We start from the raw sequence: 21,040 nt of genomic DNA on the forward strand, positions 1-21,040 counted from the left end.
CCACCGCCAGCCTGCCTTTACACTCCACAACCAGCTGTGGCACAGCTGATCTGTAATGAATAAATCACAGGGTAACTCACAGCGCAGGGACATATCCCAAGTTCTCTGAGGCTGCATCGTACAATCACATGATCAGTCATGCAAGCTGCGACACGACCTGAACAAAGCTTCCTCACCACCTGCTGCAGGTGCAGAAGGTGTAGCTTTTAATTCTAGTTTGCTGATTTGAGATTGCAGCATGAAAACACCCACATTACACATGACGTGCAACCCGTCTGCTGATGTGGACGAAGTCCTCGCGCAAACAGCACCTTTCAAAGTGCCGTGTGCATGCTACATTTTTTAGTGCTTGTGTTGCAAAGTTAAGCCCAGTTATTGGATTTTGAGTCCAAAGCTGAACCAGGATCAGAGTTTAAGAATGATTAGTGCAGCACAGTTTTGTGTCTAAAGGAGTGTGTTCACTGCATTCTCTGGCAGACGTCCCCACATCTTCTGATGGTCCAGAGGGACAGAGGAGCCCGCCCTCCGAGCGACGTGAAGACCCGGATCTGACCAGCTGGCTGAGGCTTTACGGCGCGGACCAGGACTCCATAGACAGAGTGAGTCTGTGCTTTAGCTTGGCCTTGTTCCCACAGAGCAGCAGCTAACCTGAGCAGCGTCCTCATTTCATGCGCTCTGTTTCTCTAGATACTGAATGAAGAGTTCACGCTGAACGACATCCTCCACGATGTGACGAGAGACGATCTGAAGAGTTTAAGACTGAGGTAGTAAACCCTTTTTTTTTTTTTTTTTTTCAAGATGTCTGCTCACAGTTTCGCTTCTGCATTCAGTATTTAGTCCCGAAAACACATGCTGACTGTGAAAAGCACGGCAGCGCTCCAGGACCGGAAACACAGAAGTGAGGCTGTGACAGATCTCTTTGTTGCATAATGGAGTTTGTATCAATGTATTTTCCTGTTCTTGCTTCATGTTTGCACACAGCAGCTTTGCACTTAAATGGCTCTCAGTGCCTCAAAAGCTGCAATTTCACTGTTATAAGGTGGTGTTAATAAACAAGTGCAGTGGAGTGAAAGTGTGCTCACGGGTTCTGAAACTGCTTTCAGCTGTGGTTCGTTGATCAAGTTGTCCACATCTGATCTGTAAACATGTTTGTAGCTGCCTACCACTACTCGCACTGCTGCATTTTTCATCTCCTTTTTCATTTCTCCCATTTGTCATATTCAGCATATGAGTTCATAGTTTATCATGTTCACACAAGAGTGGGACTCTTCATAAACCTGTTTCTATGCAAACACTGACAGCCATCACTGTGTGTGGCATTTGTACATCTCTGCCTTTGGCGCCCCCCAGTGTTGGTATTGAAAAAAACATGATGGCAGACAGCAATGTAAATCTATGTTCTTTAGGGTATCTGCAGGTCTTCAAAAGTCTTAAAAAGCACTGAATTAAAAAGAGAAAGTATTAAAAACTCAAAGCTGGTGTGACAGTGGATTGTGTGCATGAGGCTGTTCGATCCATTACTGTGTCACCACTGTTAGCTACGGGAGCTAGGAAGCTAATAACCTCATGTGCCAATTTTAGCAAAAACTTGATTGATCATTTTATATTAATTCATCCCTCCATTTTTAACCAACTAACAGCATCCAGTTTGCAAATGTCGCTTTGTAAACCCTACATAAACCTTGTTGTCTGTATTTTGTGAGAATTGTGCTTCGTACAACATTAACTGACATAATTATGAACAGGAAGTGCTTTGAGAAACAATGGAGAAATGTATTAGAAATGCTGAAAGCTGATTTATAGCACATACGGTATTATTTCTGTTAGCTACATTTCGACTGTTTATTGTAACCTGACAGTCTTTTCTCTGTGTGCCGTCAGAGGCGGGATCCTGTGTAAACTATGGAAGGCCATCACAGACTACAGGCAGAAGCCAACCTGAGGCCTTAAGTGGCAACAACTGCTCAGAGAAGTCAGGACCTTTGTCCCAACAACTCAGTATTCTCCGCTTTACCTCAGTATTTATAAGAGCAAGACTTTTAGGAGAAGACCCTGTGTTTGCCACGTGAGCAGAGCAGCTTTCCACCCACGCAAGAAACTCGCTGGCTGGAGTGTTTTTGATAATTTTGGGGGAAAAAAGGTCACTTTGAAAGCAACAATTACTGAGAAGTGCCACTAGTTTTGCTATGCCTGATGGACATCACACAGCTTTTTGTTACAGGTGCGTTAGAAATGACAATTAGGTGGAGAATTTAATGTTAAAATCTTGAAAACTGTCAAAAAATTTTCTCCTGTCTTTACAAGATGTTTACAAAACTGGAGACTGACTTTTCTAATGCAAGCCTGAGATACAAAATACTACATTCAGAATCATCTGTACTAATGTTTTCATCGTAGGCATCTTATCACTACTTTATTTAAATGCGTTTTTAATTTAATTGTCATGGTAATCTGAAGGATGTCAGTGCATGCCCTGTTTTTATTTTTTATCCATACTGAGACTTATTTAAATTGTTGATCCTTTTTTCACATTTCCTTTTATATAACGAATCTACATTTTTATTTTTCAGAAGCCTGTAAATATTGTGTTATAAAATTATATGTGAATGGCATTCATGTAAAAGAAGCATTGTTAAACAGCTAAATCTCCATGTGGATTTGACCACGTCTATGATGAACACATTTGAAAAATGAATTGTATAGTATTGTGTTTTCTATTGTCATAAATCAGATGCGATGATATTCAGTTAGTAATTAATATTACATCAAGTCATTTGCTCTGTTTTTATTGTTGTACACTGACAAAACTGTGCTAACTCTGCTTGTGTAGATACGATCACTCAATCAGATGTATGTGATGTTGTAATGAAAAATCTGACAGACAAGCAGACTGCATTTGGATGAGCCAAAAAAATGGGGAAAATAATCATGAGCTGTGTGTCCGTTTTCTTTCATATCTAAAATTATTCAAGGTTTTTGTGTCATATTGTTAAAATAAAACTTTTCATCTTGAAACTGTGAAAGAAGTGTTACAAATGTGATTGAATATAAGTCGATTTTTATTGAAAAATAGGCTGATACAAACAATGGTTCTTGGGAAATGTACATGTTAGATTCCCATTATGCAATGCACAAACTACTAGTTGGTTTTTTGCAAAAGTAAAACAGTGACATTACTTTTAGTAAATGCAGAACTTTATGTCAACGCTATAAAAAGGTGGTGTTATCCCAGAGTGAAGCTTAAATACAGGATCAGGCTTGAATATGATACATGAATAGGTGTTATTGTATGACAAGGTTATGCCAAAAAGCAGCAAAGAAAGAACTGAATAACAAAAATGTAACATAGAAAATATTTAATGAACAATTTTAGAGTATTTGTGTTTTTATTTATGTGGAAATTCCATCTGTAATGCTAACACAGTAGGCTAACACATATAGCTGACATTTTTGTTAAATTTCAAGTTTATTATACTTAGCACTGTTTCATTTGGAGGCAATTCAATGTATTTATTTATAGAATACAGAATAATTAAAAAGAAAATCTTAAATCAAATCAAACTGGCTCACGTGATGCAGGGAAACATTAGGGACAACAGTAGGGACAAAGATGCAGCTGCAGGTGAGCTAGCCTCCCCCGCCATATTTATCCATCACTGACGTCAGCCATTTCTGCCGAGCAGCCGAACGGTTTGGTCGCGCGGCCGTCTCTCCCTCACCATGACAACGACAGATTTTTAGCATCGTCAGAGGACAAAGCGTCGCCTCCCTCGCTCACCATTTAGACACGAATACTGTGTAAAGTGGCGTGTTTTTCGTTAGTATCGGTTGATGTACCGTATGAAGGGAAGGCCATCTTCGTGTGTGGACCCTCATGCGTCGGACACCCGCCGGAGGAGGTAGAGGGAGTCGCCGTTTAACTGCGTGAACAACATGGCTCTTCCTCAGCATCTCCGGCTGCTGCTCGGCTGTGTTGCGCTGCTGAGCGCCGTCCAACGTACCGACACTCGGTCTTCGCCGATATCGGACTTGAAATCCAAAATCTCAGGGGTGGAGGAGCTGCTGGAGGAATTCCGCAAGCAGCTCCAGCAGGACCAGGCGTACAAGGTAGCCGACGTGATTGACTCCTGTGTGGGCGACTTCAACGCCCTCGGGGGGCGCATCATCCGTGCCAAGGCCTCCATCGAGCACGGGGCCACCTTCCTGCTGGCCCCGGACAGGGTGTTCACCTGGAAGGACTGCCTGCACGCCTGCTGCTCCCAGCCTCACTGCACCGTGGCGGTGGTGCAGGAGGACCCGACGCAGCCCGGGGAGAGTCTCAGCTGCTACCTGTTCAACTGCACCTACAGGAGTCAAAATGTCTGCTCCTTCGCGCCGCATCAAGGCTTCACCACATACAGCCGGAGCAGCAACACCACGCAGGGACGCCTCCCTGCTTCAACCAGCGGCTCAGCCAGGAGACCCGGGGAGGGACGCCCTGATGAGGACGATACACAAGGTGGGACATCACACTGACCACCGGCTGACACGTTTACTACGACCTGAACGTAAAACATATGGACAGCCTGTTAGCAATTAGCTTAATTAAGTAGAGCTTTAGCATCAGAGCTGACCCAGGTGTTAGCTGTGATCAGCTAATCGATGTGGTTACCGTCATAGCTCACACTTTGCCCAGAAATTAAAGCTTAAATAAAATCTAACTCTTCATGAAAACACTGCTGATCAAATTAAAATACAACAAAAGAAGGAGAAATTTCAAATGTTGTGGACACAAAATAGAGGTTTTACTGTTTTATTTTACACTTAACATGCAGATTGTACAGAAAAATCAGTTGATTCTTGCATGTAGGGACTCATGTTGGTTATTTAATTATTCATCAGCATGTTTTTCTTCCAGTGCAGTGAACCAAAAACAGCTTTAAGTGATCAGCTGTAACGAGGTGCTTTGTTTTCTGTTTTACTCTATGCATTCATTTTTGCACTGTTAACTTGTTTGTATTTATAGAGCAGAAATGAACTCATCTAAGACCACAAATGTAATTTCTGCATCCTTTTCCTGCAGGTTTAAGCAAAGGTTGGTAGATAAAACTTTACTGGAAGTCTGGAGGATCAATTCTTTTGGCCATTGGAAGCAGTTTTCAGACCCCTGACTTCTGCAAATTTGATGGATGTTTTATAAAAGCGTTCTCAGCATGTTTAGCCTCGAGCTGCTGCTGCTTATCTTGATGAAGCAGGCAGGGCGAGTTAATGATTTGCCGTCTATGTGCAAGGTGCAAAATGACACTGAGAGCAGCAGCAGCTGTTTTTATGACCGTAATTAAAGCCTCCATCAGACCAAAAACAGCAGACATTCTTGTGTGGAGTATTTTGAAAGTTGAATAATCACTTAATCAATTTTTCAAGCGCAAACACCAAATATTCTCCTGTTTAAGCTTCTCCGAAGTGCAGATTTGGTGCTTTTCTATTTTTATATAATTCTTAACTGAACACCTTTGATTTTAGACCAAACATTAATCTAAAAAAGAATCAGCAGCATTAATTGATGATGAAAGTAAAATAAATGCTGTCTTATATTCAATTGCATCCCCTAAAAATAGTGGATACCTCTCCTTTTAATCACCTCAGTGCAACAGTCATAAGAACATATGACAGGTTTAATCCTCCGGTGGAATAAAATGTGAATTGATGTGTCAAAAATGTAAAATTGAAATGAAGCAGGCGTGTAGTTCACATCCTCTGTGTGACTCTGCAGAGGTGGACGAGCCTCCTCGCAGCGATGCTGGACAGGATGTGGTGATCCAGCTGCCCACAGACTGGGCGGTCCTGGATGGACGGGACAGCGTGGACGACCACGGGATCAGCCACTATGAATGGACTCTCATCAAGGGGGACACAGCCATCAATATGAAGGTCAGCGTTTGCTCCACGTAGTCTGCTTGGGAAGCGCTCACCGCCGAGCCGCCTGCAGTAAAATGAGTGTTTGCAGTCTAATTTGAATGAAAGCCTGGAAACAAACACTGAACACAAACACGGAGTGAATGAAGAAAACATACAGGAGGGGCTCTATTGTTGTCCCCTTTCAGGCATCAGATGGCTCATTTGAACCTGCAGTGGTGTAGTCACGAACCGCCCTCGCAGACACCGGTGTCAGATCGCTTGTCTGTATTAGTTCAGTCAACAGAGCTCCATAATACGTCGCTGCACCAACACAGATAAGAGTTTATGACGCCCAAACCGGCCCCAAGGACAGCAGCAATGTCGGAGCCCGCCCTCAGCCTGAGAGGCAACATGTGGAGCTTCGAGTACAGCATGTCCCCCTTTTCATACGAAAACTCACACTTTAATCTGTGGTCACCAAACTGTCGATTATCCTGAGCGACGGAGACACTGTTTTTTGGAAAGACGTGTTGCTGTGGAGTCTTTCAAAAAGGGGTTTAAGCACATGAAGATGATATCAATTTGTCCCCTGAAGAGGATGAAGTGTTTCCATGAGTGCATACTAGTAGGGGCTTGTTATAGGGCAAAAAAAACCTCTTTTTTTTTTTTCTTTTTTTTTTTACATTTATTTGTCTGTGTTGAAGGCGACCCATCCAGGGCTGCTGAAGATAAGCGGTCTCCAGGAGGGCGTCTACACCTTCCAGATGACGGTCACCGACGCAGCGGACCAGAAGAGCTCCGACAACGTTTCTGTCACTGTGCTGGCACCAAAACACCAAGCAGAACGTAATGGTTTCACTTCACCTTACATTTCTGCTGTGTTTGTGTTGCTTATGATACAATGGTTTACTGTTTAAGTTCAAACTAAGGGTTCATTTCAAGTATGAAATATGGTAATTCTTAGTGCTGGCCTGCTCTTTTCAGTTGAGTAAAATCTGTTCGTTTTGTGGTTACAGTGTGTACAGGTCACTGTTCAAACTACCAGTTCAAATGCGATGACGGCTGCTGTATTGACATCACCTACGGCTGCGATGGGAAGCAGCACTGTCCAGACCGCTCTGATGAGGCCTTCTGCCCAAACTGTAAGAGCCTGTCGTTTCCCTCCGTCTTAAATCTGTGAAAGGAAGAAGGAAGGAAAACCTCTGAGAAACCTCTCCACCATTCCCTTGTTTCTCTGTGACTTCTTTAGTTGACACCAGCAGGAAGTCGGTGACCCACCCTGCCGATCTGTCGAGGCCTCACCGGCCTGTAGCCCAGACAGAGGAGGCTGGGGACGACTCCATGCTCCAGACTGGACCCAGAAAGACCGTAGAGAGCTTCGTACCACCTCAGGACAGGAGCAAGGCCGCCGCTCCGCAGGGTCCCAGTCAACAGGAGGCTCCAGTCGGTCAAGGTAAGGTTGTGTTTGTGCTTTATTCACACTCTGCTTGGACAGACAAGAACCAAGACACCAGAAGTGGTGATATTAAATTAGACTGGTAGTTGCGAAAATGTAGTTGAAAGGAAATCTACAGGCATTTCTTTTACTTTAGCTGTACTTCCATCTTCCATCGCTGTGTCATTCGTGCAGTATCCCTTTGTAAAGAGGCAGAGAGGGTTTGTAGTGCGTATCTGGACACAGGAGCAGATGGAGCCCCTGTGGGCAGCCGTTGAGTCACAGCGCTGAGCTCAGAATGCTGGCAGGGCCACGGGGCCACTCTGCATTCCCTGGGAAAGCAGCTCTTTGCCTGCTGGAACAAAGCGCCTCTGTCCCCTCCGCCATCTGATCCCTGAATCAGGCTGAGACTGACCAGAAGGGCTTCTTCCCCCGTCGGCCTTTCACCGCAGGTGCGGTGTGGGCGAGGTGCATTCTCAGGAGTCTTTTCTTCGTGTCATGAATGGCCGCTCTCAAGTCGAAATGCTTGGCCGACTTAGATGTCACCTCATTGTTTAGGAGAGAGAGGAGAGTTCAGGTGGAATGGCATCAGAAATACTTTGCTCCCTGCTGGTTGTGAGGATTGTTGCTGATGTTGTTGAGCGCGTTGACTCTCCTCAGGCTGTTAACGCTCCATGTGAGGCGCTCTCTGATTCTGTGTCTGCAGATCCGTGCGCTGCAGCTCCAGTCGTGGGACCCTGTAAAGGCACCTTCCCGCGCTGGTACTACGACCAAAACGCAGGAGAATGCAAGCACTTCCTGTACGGCGGTTGCCAGGGCAACCATAACAACTTCCTCCAGGAGTCCGACTGTGTCAGTGAATGTATACAAAAAAGTGAGAGTCTGAATCTCATCCTTTTATTTTTAACCTAATTTTGTAACAATTACAACATGAAACAATTTTAATTTTTACTATTTGTGGAAACAAATTCCAGGTCCTGCTTTCAAACCAGCGACTGTGGCTCCTCCAACCACCAGACAGACTGAGATAGGTAAAGCCAGTCAAACGTCACCGTTACTGCTGTTACTGTCGAGTTTCCAAATCTAAACTGTGTTTGTAATTTCCTTGAAGCTGCCCCCAAAGTCTCCCAGAGCCAATCAGAGAGTGGCGTCCCCATCTCCAAGCCATTTCCGGTGATGGGAGGACATCCAGTGCCAGAGTCAGGTGAGACCCAACACGAGCGTCTCGGTCTCTGTCACTGCGTCTCGGCTCTTTTCTTCACGCGTCTCGTGTCCGTCTCCTCCCGCAGGCGCGATCCTTCCGCTGGCTCTCGGCCTCATCATCACCGCTCTGCTGCTGCTCATGATCGGCTGTCGCCTCAGACTCGTCCGTCACAAGCTGAAGAAAGCCCGACCCCTCACCACAGAGGAGTCGGATTACCTCATCAACGGCATGTACCTGTAGCCAATCAGCTGGGGGCAGCGAATGCGTGAGTGCTGAGATGCGAGAACATGGGCGTGGTCACCGGAGCCTGAGCCAGGACCTTTTGAATTCTCCCTCTGTATTTCTTTCAGCCCGTTGTCTCCACTTCGCCCTCCACACTGCGCCGCTCTGACGGTAAAGCCGCTGCTCATAGATGCTGCCTTCAAAGCATCACATATTCAGATGCTTGTGAACTCATATTTATGTTCTCCTCAGAAAATCTGATTGTGAATCCGTGATGAAAGAGTTCAGTGCTGACATACAGCCGTCTGTATTCCCCCAGTGACTTTCGGGATGCATCGTGTTCCTAAAAACACTGGTTACTTCGATATCCAACATGTTTATTTCCTGACTAGCGCTGCACAAAAACATGCTGCATTTCTGCCACTGGGTGACACTAATGTGCCATATTTGTGCTGTACATTTCACTGACATTAACTCACCTGAGGGGCAGAAACATGACACATTACAACACGTTCCTCGGAGTCCTGTAAAGCCATAACAAACTGTACAGTTCAGATTTGATTCCTGCATCTTTTTCTTTACTGAGCAAACTCATGAGTCTGTGTTATGTTTCGCAGATATATTCCCTTAAAATTGCTGTCTTTCATGTGAGATATTAAAGTTTATTATATATTAGAAACACAGATGTGGTGTGTAATTTACATCCCACAGCAGACAGCATATCATTTAATTACCACTGGGGACAGTGGAGGTCATTCAGTGGTCATGTTTTTAAAGTCACTGCCTTAAATTCGACTTTTTTACGGACCCCCTAAAGTGCCACGAAGAAAAAAATAACTACTGTGCGCACGAGATACTAAAACCGGGATAATATTCATGGCAGTTTTCAAACTTTTCTTCGGAGGCTTATCACAAGTTTCATGGTGGGTTTGGGTTGTGCTTAACAATCAGGACCTCAGTATTTCTAAAACACAACTTTTTGCGGTCTGCACACAAAAGCTTCAATAAGAAAAGGCAGACAAAAACATAAGCATCTCTTTATTTTCATATGCTGTTCCAGAAACTGAAAGCCAAACGTCGTCCATCCCCCAAAACAAACTGTGCTTTTTGATTTCAAGAAAACAGACATTCATTTGCTTTATATTGTTGGTGTTTATTTTGGCAAAGCAGTGACTATCCCATTTAGTTTCAGTCACCAGAAGAGCCTGCACAAATTGTTAATGGAAAACCAGCGGCAGAAAGCAACACGTCACCAGGTGGAAAGCACAGCCCTGAATGTGCATGTGTGTCGGTGTTATTAGTGCTCCGCTCTCTCTGGAGGATATTCAGTATGAGCCAATGCATTGCTTACTCTATGTGAAGGATGACCTAAGAGTGCTGCACATCAAACAGGATGTGTGGGTTACATCAGCCATTGTGTTGCCTGTGTGTGTGCGTGTGTGTGTCTAATACTGCCGGCTGGGAAAAAAGCTCATACGTTAGCAGAGAAGTCTACAGTTAGATGATCCACACACACACACTGCAGCTAGGTGAATTATCTAAAAGGTTCAGGCCTTCCTCGTCGCTGTCCGGCGCTCCTCTTACATTCAGCGTTGATGCTGCTGAAATGTAACGCGGTAAAAAGACTGCTATTCAAATGATGAAACCACAAAAAAAAACCTAAAATCCAGCAGTTTAAAAGGAAAACACAACCAAAAAACAAAAACAAAATGCAGGCCTGTAAAGAAAAACAAAAAGCTCTCTCCAATATTTCTGTGCTGAGCTTCAAGCAGTCTTTCTTCCCAGCTCCTCTGGGCTGTCATCAGTGATACTCCAGTCCATCGTTAGACTTAAACAAAAAGAGCAGGTTTTGTTACGCTTTGAACAAAATGTCATGGGCTGTTCGACCCCGTCCGAGTTTTCTCCAGGTTCAAACTTAAAGGTGGATTATGGACTGCCTTCCTCTTCAGAGTTCATCCCTGTGAGGAGCAGAAGTCAGACGTTAGGCGAGGCGGAAACAGAAGGAAAACCATCGTCCGCTCATGCAAACACTAATTCAAGAGTTAGAATCACATGCAAACACGTTCCCACAGTAAAATCCAAACAGTTACTGGTTTTTGTCTACATCTCACAGAGTAGAAGACCAAATGGGGGAGTTTTCAGCATCCGAACGGGCAAAGAAGTCATGCTGTTGAAAACTAAGCACGCGCCTTCACGCTGTTTGAGTTCAAAACTACGACCTCGAGTCTCATCGGTCAGGCAGCTTTTGTTCAACCAATTTGGAACGGTGCAGTTAAAAAAAGATGGAGGAAACGTGCAGCTAGTCGGTATGGTATGGAAGAAGCAAAAAATGTCAACAAGCAGCAAAATGCAGCCCCTTGTGATCCATTGCCTGCTCCAAGCCACACCATTTCACCTTTGCCACTGTGAGAAGAGAGAGGGGGAGGAAGGGGAGAAGGAAGTCACTTCCACCTGGACCACTGCTTGTCTTTGTCTGTTAAAGGCACATAAATCACCCCCATCAAGGCCTTCATTTTGGTGCTGCCGTCCTCCAGTTTGTCATACTGCTCCAGCATCTGGTTTCCCCCCGCTGGGCCGACGGGCAGAATCAGCCGGCCGCCGGGCTTCAACTGGTCCAGGAGCTGGGAGAGAAATGAGGTACATGAAGTGAGTCCACAGCAGGGCGATAAAGACTATTTCATTTTCTCTGTGAGCGTTTGTGTTCAACCCTTGTTCGGAAGTGAAGTCGCAGTATCAGTACGATCATCAGTATTCAGAGAAACTCACGGCTTGAGGGACAATCGGTGCTGCGGCGCCAACATGGATGGCATCATAAGGCGCTTCCTCAGAGTGGCCCATTCGCCCGTCTCCCACTGGAACACACACACACACACACACACACACACACACACACACACACACACACACACACACACACACACACACACACACACACACACATTCTGTTTCTGCGGATTGTCCTGCTGTTATTTCTGTCTGCTCTGAAAACACAACACTGACTGCAGTGACTCATTTAATCACTGTCCCGTCTTTATCTGATGAGGCTGTTGGTTACTGCTTCATCCGCTGATCGTGATGTCAATTAGCTGCTTCATTATTTCATCTCACAAATGTCACAAATTCCCTTTTAAAAAGCTGGCATATATTATTTCACTCTGCGCTTTGATGCGGTCTGAGTACCTTGACAGTATTTTGAGGACGGCTTATAGTTTCTTTCAGAGCACACGAACACTTGTGGAAATGTTTAAAAGCAATGTCTTAAAATAGCTCGCTCTGATATCAGCCAAAAAATCCAAAGCAGCTCTTCTGATGTTCCTGTTTGACATCCAACAGGCTGTGTTTTGTAAGAGTCAATAGGCAGCATTTTCAGCCCAGTGGAAACTCCTGCTTTTCAAACAATATCCAAAAAAGTGTGTTCATAGAGGAAAATTCCTGTTACCGTTCATCAATGACGTCTTACCTATTAGCTTGACTCTGCCCGATGTTATCAAACTGGGGTCGTCTTTCTTCACATTGCTTATAGAATCATCTACCAGCTCTTTGATGTGATCAATCCCTATAACTTTCCCTTTAGGACCTACCTGCAAAGCAAAGAGGGAGGAAAGGTGCTCAGCTCGAACAAGAACATCCCAGCATGCAACACGTTTTATCTCATCTCGTGTTGATTGGCTGACAATTAATCTAATTAATCAATCAGAATGCCACCAAGAGAAATCGTATGTGTTTACCCGTCATGTGTGGCTCACCATTCGTGCAAAGCAGGTGGACAGGATTCCACTGCCGGAGCCCACGTCCAGAGCTTTGGCTCCCTCGTACAGCTGGTCGTGTAGAAGCTCCAGGGCGTAGGCGTGCTGGGTGGAGGGGACGTCAACAAGGAAACTGCATTACAACCCATCAGTCAGCATTCATATTGCATCAAGCATGGACTGTGACGAGGTGAATCCCACCCAGCCAGCCGGCCAACATAACTGCTTTTCTCTCTCTGGGCCTGTCAGCATCACAAAGTTATCGGTTCTCATCATTTTCCATTTGTTGACATTTGTGACAGCTGCATATTACAAAGGATTTGGCAAAGCTAACAGCTAACAATCCACACAAATACAGAATATTGCTTAGCTTTGGTTAGCTGCCATTGTAATCCACTGAAAGCATTTCATGAGGTTTAATTTGGAAGAAAAAGGGAAGGATATTTTGTATTTTCTAGTGAATGACTGACTGGGAGCAGGCTTTACAGAAACAAGACCTTCAGAGTTGTGATTCACAGGATACAGAAATGACTGAGAGTCTTTAAAGTCCTACCATGTGTGGAGCACTGATGGTTGCTTGATAGCCTTTTGGTTGAAAGAGAGGCACAGGTTTAGTTAGTTCATCCCACTGACATCACACTGTGTTTCAGACTGTGCTGCGATGCGTGAGTGATTGCATGAGCAGACGTACCTATTGACTGTGGCGAGTCCATGTATGGATTACACCTAGAGAAATGAGCTCGGTCTGTGGCCAGCATGACTTCATAGACCTTGTCGGATTTAATAATGCCATTTTCTGAGGATGCAAAAGAGTTTGTGTCACTGTGCATTACTGAAACTGGGACAAGTACAAACACCAGGCAGGAATATATTACATAATGGTGCAGCAGACACAACCAGGAATACATGAAAGGAAAATAACACACAGGCAAAGACATGATGGACTCAGGGATATTAGGCATTATACAACCAATTACATTAATTACTGGTACGTTCGAGGTGTGCTAAATGAAGACTTGTGGCATGAGAATTAGTCAACCATCACTCTTGGTGCATTAGACCGCTGTGGGCAAGTTTCCACATCAATGAGCAGGACAGCTTTATGGCGACTTAATCAGCGACTACTCAGCTTGTTTTATTACGTTTCTGGGAACTATGCACGTACTCATTTTTGCTAATACTGATCAATAACACTAATCCTTATCACCCACCACAATGGTAATGCACATATAAACTAGAAAAAAAGAGTATGAGTCTATATAAAGTATGCAGGGAGAACGCCATGGAAAACACTGAGACACAGAGGAATGAAAAATATGAACATATACGTCGAATAAAAATGAAGTTGCAAATGCAGGAGCAAAATGAGGCCAGCAGCATACAGACAGGACGTGCCATTGACATGAACTGAATCACATGTGGTCAGGCAGGGTCAAAGTTTACAGACATGTGGTGGAAGACACTAAAAAAGCTCCCCAAAGAAGCGTTGGTGTCTTAGAATAATCCCTCATAACAGGTTCCTGTAGCAGCTGTGGCCAAAGGCAGGAAAAGCCAACGACAGCCGGCGCTGCTCTCATTACGACTCCGCTCACCCTCAGAGCTACATGCTGCTTTAGGATACATTACAAATAAACCATATGAGCTGCCAGATGGACACCTACGAGAGATTTCTGAAATTAAAATAACCTGTACCGACAGATTTCAAGCTGCCGATTCATAATTATCCCCAGAATTCAAGATTATCTGAGCAAGCCTCAGGATAAGCAAACCTCTTTATGTTGTTTCTAAGATATAAACCCACTCAGTACACATTTTGGAGGCACATTTAATTTTTCTCCGACACATAAATGGATGATGAACTTTTATAATTCACAAGGAGGTTGAGGTTTAAAATGAATGCAACTTGGTGCGCTACTGCTGCGTGTACTGACCAGTCCTGAGCGCTGGTCAGGAGGACACAAACACTGAAAAAAAGTCAGGAATTAGCATGCACGGTGTGTGTGACCTGCTTAAATCCAGCTTATGCAAACTGAGGGTTAATTTAAGCCATTCGTGTGTCTAAATGGGTCAGTGTCCAGTGTTCAATAAGAGGAGCAGGAAAGTAATGACCACCTCAAGGACAAACAAAATCATATATTTAATGTGAGAACTATCTAGAAGCCAATGAAAAGTTTGAATGTGAAATCAGTTTTTATAGTAATGACAGAGAAATGCATTTGCATCATAGGCACAAATCATGAGGGGATGCTCCTGAGCTTGAATAAAAAGCTTTCAGGTGAAACACTAATTTACTTTTTCTTGTGGGTGTCCATCATTTACAGAGCTCTGCATACTGACAAGCTGGTTTTAGCCACTGTATCAGCCCTTAATTTCACCATACACAAATCCCACACGGAAAATAAACACAATAACTTTCAAATTATACTTTTGCTTCAATTTAAAGCAAGTGGAGCATGACTGCCCCCAAACCATGCAGCTTTTGGCAAAACGCTTGCAGCTGAACTATCTGTGGCAATGCTATGCTGCACTGCACAGAATATAAATAGCCCTGGTAGATACTTTATATTGAAAGGCTTGACCACTCATGTCTGCAGGTATCATCACACTGAATATCATGTTGCTGTCTGGAACTGAGAAGATTTACATGTCAGATCGTGTATGTTGTTATTGTGGATCTCAACCACCGAGTTTTCCTCTAAACCACACAATGCACTACCATCTGATTGCAGAACAAACCATGTGGCGTTCATGGCACCGTTCATAGCGGATTTAGCAGCCGTCTAACGGGGTGGTAACGTTACACTGAGTCACTGCTCTTTTATTGCAGCCACTATCGTTTGACTAATCTAACTGCCACTGTGACACAGCAAGCTGATAGTTTCAATCATCCACTAACAAAGGCACTGTAGAAACTAGCCTCACATTCGCACCTGTCAGTGTCATTCACGTAAAAGTAGAGTGAATGGCACAGAGATAGCCATCAATGAATGTGGGCAGGGCACTTAGCAGCGCTGCTAATGCTAACCGCTAGCTACAACATCCCAAATGACGCACATAGAGCTAGCAGGCTAAATTAACGTAACACAACACTAACGCCGCACACATAATCTGTGACTATACACAAGAAAACAGTAATTCGTCTCTACTGTTAATTCATTTTCGCAAAGACGGAGGCATGCATCTGTTCCACGGCGTAAACGTGGTTTGGGAAAGGGGGTGGAGAGAGGTAACGCTAGGTCAACAACAACATACCACATAGCTTAGCAACCAGCTAGCTACCGCTCCTATGTTAACCTCCAAACCGCCAAACTAAACCGTTTGCGGGCGACCTCCCCGTGAAGGCGTCGGTGCTGCAGCCGTAAAAACATTCTGACTTACTGCGGAGGTTGTTAACAAGCTCTGCGTGGCTCGCTCCTCCAGATTTCCAGGCCATAATTAAACAGACTTTGCGGAGTAAGTAGACAGCAGCTGTCAGTGCCGCGCCTGCGCCAACGGTTTTGCCGATGAAGCTGACAACCTCCAGAGCAGACGGCGGAGCGGCGGATACGTCACCAGACATCCAAAATGATTTTTACTGCAGGGAGGCCCTTCTAACACATACCCTCACACAGAATAGTGTCATTTTGCAAAACAATTAATCTTTTCGGATATAAGCCTCAGTCAATGTCAAGTGCACTGGAAAAAGCCACATTGCTCACTCAGTGCAAAATCAGATTTTGCCGCAGTAACATAGACGGTGGCCGCTACGTGGTGTGCGACACTTGCTTTTAGTAATTTCAGGAAAAAGTCGGCTGATTTGATAGTTTGACCTTACGGGGCCACCGTAGCTACGTACGAAGTAACAGGCGCGTATAGTGTGGTGTTACCCATGAATGCTAAGCTAATACCAACAATCGTTGTATTAATTTAAACAGGGTGAGGCTGTTTTTGTTTCAATGGCGAGTGTAAACGCGAAGTACGTGTCCCACAAAGTCAGTAAAACCAGATGGCGACCGGTCTCTCATTCGTCTTTGCAGCAACCAGACATCTTTGCGACTGGCTCGTGGGATAACGAGGTTGGCAAGTAGTCAGTTAACGCTGGAGTTAATGTTTCTTTGAGCGTGCCAAACTTCATAGAAAAATCTCACAATTTTATACGATTTTGCTAATGGGCTTAATCTTATTTTGTAACTGTCAACACACGAAATAAGGCATGTTTTGAATCGTACGGCGTCCTTTCGGCATCAGCCAGTGCTTGAACTTGCGTCACATTTGCTGTCACATTAAGCTATACACGTTGTTAATTACTATTGAGGCATAACGTTAAAAGGCTGGTCAAGCTAAAGTCAGCTAAAGTCCTGCCAAACTTAGAGAGACCAATGACTGATTATTGACCAAAGACAAGAAAGGCAATTACAAATTGTGAACTGTCATATCGTATTGTGTTTGTCTAATCTACTTCACATTACAAGGGTTAAAAACGAGTTCACATTGGACTTAAATAACCCCAGTGTGTGGCTGTTACAGGACAACAAGATTTCCTTTTGGTCCATTGGGAATAATGGAGCGTCTGGCATCGACAGTGGATTTGAAGGAGACCCACAGCTTTTGTGTGAACACAAGCATGATGGAGATGTTCTGGACCTCCAGGTGAGACTCATGGGAATCCAGACTAATGGAGCTGCATGCATTTGCAACTTAAGAATTAGGAGTGATCTTTGAGTTTGTGTACTTATAATTATAATGCCAGGCATAGTCTTACCTTTGTCCTTTTTTTTTCTAACAGTTTTTGGACCAAGACAGAATTGTCACAGCATCGTCTACTGGAGCAGTCACCATCTTCCGCCACCACCAGAACAGTCAGGTACACAGAGGCCGAGTTGTGCCTTTCACGGACAGCGAGCTTGTCCACATCAGGTCTATGCAGGAAGACATCCATAATGCGCCTGCAGCATCGGGACAGATTGTAGCCATTCACAAATAAAATATGTTTGAAATATAAACACTGATGCATCTTTAAAATCCCTCCTGTGCAAGACAAGAATGTGTTGTCACAAACATGGATAAACCTGTGAATTAGAGAAACATTTCACCTGTCTTAATCACTTTATAAACACTTATTTAACAAGGGAATTTGAGTAGAGTCACATCATCAGACTGGGAGTACAATTTAAGTAAATAAATATTGGACAAACTGCTTAACCGGTCATATAACATGCATTTCTAATTTCTTCCATCTGCAGACAGTATCAGTCTCTCAGCGCTGGCCAAGAGCACATGGTTACCCTTGTGACAATGCTCCCTGCACTGGTGTTGTGTGCAGCAGCCCCGAGATCGTCACGGTTGGTGAAGATGGCAGAATCATCCTCTTCAGAGCCGACCAGGAGGGAGCGATTCGAGTCATAGGTGAGATTAGGATTAAGGTGCTGTAACCAGACCATCATGTCACGTTAGAGTACACCCAGAGTTAAAGTACTGTGGTGTGAGTTGAAGGGTTTAATGTGACTAAGGGTGAATGCCATTTCTCTTTTCTACCCCTACCCCTTAGCCCTACCCCTTGTCCCTTGTCCCTTGAAACGGAGTGCCAAGGGGTAGGGCCGAAAGTCAACCCCTCCGAATTGGGACACCCCTTCGACAATCGCGTACGTCATCAGTAGTCGCTGCTGCCTCTTACGTAGGCAGATGCGACAAGCTAATGCTACCGTCACATTCGATTTGTGTATGACATTCCTGCATGTTGTATCCCATAACGCTGTCAATGTAACTGAATACCAGCAGCGAGGTTGCCGAAGTTATTATTGATAACGTTATCACTGCAGATTATCATCAGGGCTGCCCACAGAGCACCGCTAGTGGCATTCAGCCTGGCAACGGTAACCACGTAACTGAAGCCTCGACTACTATCGATTTTTTTCAGTTTTTGTTTTGTTTTTTTTTTACGAGGAAAATGCCCACTACACATTGAAACAACGTTAAAATAGACAATAAAGTGGTTTTCGTACATTTTAAAACTTCGTTCATGGAGAAAATACCGGTCTTGCAAGGCATTCTGAGAAATCTGTCGTACCCCTCCGTTTGGAGTGTGCCTCGGAAAAATCTCCGTTTGGAGGGGTACATAGCCCTACCACTTCCCCCTACCCCTCCGTCATAATGGGAATTGGGACACCCCTACCCCTCCACGTGAACGCGCAAAACGGAGGGGTAGGGCCAAGGGGGAGGGCCAACAGGTGAAATGGGATTCAGCCTAACATGGGTTTTTGGTCTTTATTGGACTGTTTAACCTCTGCCAGAGAATGCGGACAGCAGCACGATTCACGCTGTGACGTACCTGAGGACAACAGAGATTTTGACGGTGAACTCTATCGGCCAACTCAAGATGTGGGATTTCAGACAACAGAGCAACTCACCGTCACAGATTCTCTCCCTGTAAGATCTCCTCAGTTCTGACCAATCACAGTCCGAAACGTGTTTTCCCTTTCTGCACTCTCCTGTGTGCATTTTGTATTTGGGCGATTTTGAATATCAGCAATGACACGCTGTTCTTTCGTCAGGTCGGGGGATAGAGTCCCTCTGCACTGCGTGGACAGACATCCTAACCAGCAGCACATTGTGGCCACAGGAGGGCAGGATGGGATGCTCTGTGTGTGGGATGTGAGACAGGGCAACACACCCTTCTCGCTCATGGAGGCACACTCTGCTGAAAGTAAGACTTTACCGGGGCAGATGAGTTCAAGTCGTATGTGGAGAGACTTATATCTCCTTTTTCAATGACTTCTGCTTTGGATTTCTGCACAGTGTGGGAAGTCCAATTCCACCCGACCAACCCAGATCATCTGTTCACGTGCTCAGAGGACGGTTCACTGCTGCACTGGGAGACCTCCTCACACTCAGACATGCCCTCCTTCTTACAAGGCAAGTCGAGTTATTCTGTCTGTTATTCAGCTCAGCCAGCAGGGAGATGACAAACACTGTTTTCCAAAGGAAAAACTGCTAGCTTCTTCCAAGAAACAGCATTTTACTGCAAAACAGGATGGGTTATTAAAGCAGTTCTAACATGAAATAAACATATTTGGGTGGTTGCTGAGGTTTATTTTTTTATTTGATAAACTGTTTTAGCACATTGTGGAACACGTTATCCATTTTATTATGACAGTGGTCATTTTTAATGGAGATGGCTTAAAAGGTTGAATTTTCTTAAAAAGATGTGTCTTTTCAAAGGATGTGCACAGTTCTATTAATACAGTGGCTGAATGTAACATTTATTGAAGTACTATATTTAAGTAAAATTTTGAGGTATTTGAGTATTTTGCTTCCTAAACAGTAGCCTCCCAAAACCAAAACCAGTCACCAGATTTTATTAGCAAGTAGCTGCATCAAGAGTTGACAATTAAACAACCATAGGATAGAAACCGCAGCTTCAGTGTTAATCATAGGATATTTATATACTTCATCTATTAGTCATACAACCCCATCTGTTTGCTTTTGGTTGCCAGAGCAACAGTGAAAACACTGAGTCAGCGAGCGCGATGCAAATTACTGAGGGCTACAAAGACAGCATGCCAACGTGCTAATGGAACTATACAGTGACGTAATGATAGCACAGTTATCATGACTGTCCTCTGAAATATTAACAGAGATCATCTTGTTATTGTTTTCCAGGTGGCAGGAACAGCAGCATGGTGTCTCGCAGTGCGATGGCCCCGGCTGGAGGGAACCAGTCCCTCATCAGCGCCTGGCTCAGCGGAGACTCCAGTAAAGGCCGCCTGGAGACGACTCACATGCTGCCCAGCCAGACGCTGTCCGTCAACAGTTTGGATGTACTTGGACAATGTCTCGTCTGTGGGACCGATGGAGAGGCTATTTTTGTCAACAGACAGGTCCCAGTGTAAAAGAGTTGTTTGTACGCTTGTGACATCTTGGCTTTGCTTGTGTATTTTATGTTATGTAATGTTGCATAAACACTATATTTGCTCATTGGTAGTGCAGTTGCAAGAATGGATCATCATGGATCAAGGTTTTTTAGACCAGGCAGAGTATTTCAACTCAGCAATACTTTGGTATGGATGTCATTTAAAACTGTTTTGAGATAAATAAATAAAAAGCCTTTACACAAATGAGTCCACTGACTGTTCAAATTGAAATCAAAGATACATCATGAATGTAGCTGCAGTCACTGTATACCTGTTGGTTTCCCAGTAATCTGTGAAATGCTGTGTAGTTACTTTTAGTTGTCAAGTGGTGAATTCACTGCGGACTTAATGAAATTAAATGAAAATACACCACATATTTGGTTTATTTCATAGGAACATCTTTTTAATGTAATTGCTCTCTTCTTCACTGATTTATTTTGTATGGCAGCTAATTATCATGTGTTATATGGTAGCATTATTTGGGGAAGTGTACCGTGCTATTTATGTTTTATATATGATTCATTTTTTTATGTGATGTGAACAAGACATGCCATGTATTTTAGAGTGGCTATTGTTATTACAATTTTATTTCACACGCCAGGTTCAAATATGTGTGTTTTTGTCTGCAGAATAGAAATAGTTCTTAAAAAAATCTCCTAAGGAATTA

At 44.1% G+C, this 21,040-nt stretch overlaps 4 protein-coding genes across 5 annotated transcripts in view; 3 read left to right on the plus strand and 1 right to left on the minus strand.

The window, feature by feature from the left end:
- The window catches only part of map3k5 (mitogen-activated protein kinase kinase kinase 5), a 62,750-nt gene extending 59,724 nt beyond the window's left edge, over positions 1-3,026 (plus strand). The window contains exons 28-30 of the mRNA XM_070987402.1: positions 478-599; positions 688-764; positions 1,882-3,026. Of these exons, the coding sequence (XP_070843503.1) occupies positions 478-599; positions 688-764; positions 1,882-1,942 (260 nt within the window). The 3' untranslated portion in view covers positions 1,943-3,026. The remainder of the gene's footprint in view (positions 1-477; positions 600-687; positions 765-1,881) is intronic.
- Positions 3,027-3,658: 632 nt separating this feature from the next.
- On the plus strand, positions 3,659-10,403 carry lrp11 (low density lipoprotein receptor-related protein 11). The gene is made up of 9 exons (XM_070987403.1): positions 3,659-4,498; positions 5,753-5,910; positions 6,582-6,723; positions 6,894-7,019; positions 7,127-7,330; positions 8,019-8,186; positions 8,287-8,343; positions 8,424-8,516; positions 8,602-10,403. Exons 1-9 carry the CDS (start codon positions 3,934-3,936, stop codon positions 8,754-8,756), a joined length of 1,668 nt encoding a protein of 555 aa, XP_070843504.1. The 5' UTR covers positions 3,659-3,933; the 3' UTR covers positions 8,757-10,403.
- On the minus strand, positions 9,760-16,059 carry pcmt (protein-L-isoaspartate (D-aspartate) O-methyltransferase). 2 transcript variants are annotated; one of them, XM_070987405.1, is made up of 8 exons: positions 15,863-16,059; positions 13,176-13,280; positions 13,038-13,069; positions 12,485-12,589; positions 12,199-12,319; positions 11,505-11,590; positions 11,190-11,359; positions 9,760-10,696 (listed from the first exon to the last, which is right to left on the minus strand). In XM_070987405.1, the coding sequence occupies exons 1-8, from the start codon at positions 16,041-16,043 to the stop codon at positions 10,684-10,686; spliced, it is 813 nt and encodes a 270-aa protein (XP_070843506.1). In that variant the 5' UTR covers positions 16,044-16,059; the 3' UTR covers positions 9,760-10,683. The 2 variants fall into 2 exon arrangements, with proteins under 2 accessions (XP_070843506.1, XP_070843507.1); XM_070987406.1 differs by having other exon boundaries at positions 11,134-11,359.
- Positions 16,060-16,135: 76 nt separating this feature from the next.
- Positions 16,136-20,579, plus strand: nup43 (nucleoporin 43). Its single transcript, XM_070987404.1, has 8 exons — positions 16,136-16,539; positions 16,991-17,113; positions 17,250-17,327; positions 17,707-17,869; positions 18,754-18,889; positions 19,015-19,166; positions 19,259-19,375; positions 20,123-20,579. The coding sequence occupies exons 1-8, from the start codon at positions 16,420-16,422 to the stop codon at positions 20,350-20,352; spliced, it is 1,119 nt and encodes a 372-aa protein (XP_070843505.1). The 5' UTR covers positions 16,136-16,419; the 3' UTR covers positions 20,353-20,579.
- Positions 20,580-21,040: the final 461 nt, after the last annotated feature.

This window comes from Chaetodon trifascialis, chromosome 19 (assembly GCF_039877785.1).
Source record: "Chaetodon trifascialis isolate fChaTrf1 chromosome 19, fChaTrf1.hap1, whole genome shotgun sequence".
Classification (NCBI taxonomy): domain Eukaryota; kingdom Metazoa; phylum Chordata; class Actinopteri; order Chaetodontiformes; family Chaetodontidae; genus Chaetodon; species Chaetodon trifascialis.

Bases quoted from the DNA above. Each gene is read 5' to 3' on its own strand.
- lrp11 (XM_070987403.1), top strand. From the start codon at position 3,934: ATGGCTCTTCCTCAGCATCTCCGGCTGCTGCTCGGCTGTGTTGCGCTG. The intron at 7,020-7,126 runs GTAAGAGCCTGT...TGACTTCTTTAG, and splicing joins TGAGGCCTTCTGCCCAAACT to TTGACACCAGCAGGAAGTCG. The intron at 8,517-8,601 runs GTGAGACCCAAC...CTCCTCCCGCAG, and splicing joins ACATCCAGTGCCAGAGTCAG to GCGCGATCCTTCCGCTGGCT.
- pcmt (XM_070987405.1), bottom strand. From the start codon at position 16,043: ATGTCTGGTGACGTATCCGCCGCTCCGCCGTCTGCTCTGGAGGTTGTC. The intron at 12,590-13,037 runs GTAGGACTTTAA...CCCTCCACCCAG, and splicing joins CCATCAGTGCTCCACACATG to CACGCCTACGCCCTGGAGCT. The intron at 12,320-12,484 runs GTGAGCCACACA...TTTGCTTTGCAG, and splicing joins CCACCTGCTTTGCACGAATG to GTAGGTCCTAAAGGGAAAGT.
- nup43 (XM_070987404.1), top strand. From the start codon at position 16,420: ATGGCGAGTGTAAACGCGAAGTACGTGTCCCACAAAGTCAGTAAAACC. The intron at 17,870-18,753 runs GTGAGATTAGGA...AACCTCTGCCAG, and splicing joins GGGAGCGATTCGAGTCATAG to AGAATGCGGACAGCAGCACG. The intron at 19,376-20,122 runs GCAAGTCGAGTT...ATTGTTTTCCAG, and splicing joins CATGCCCTCCTTCTTACAAG to GTGGCAGGAACAGCAGCATG.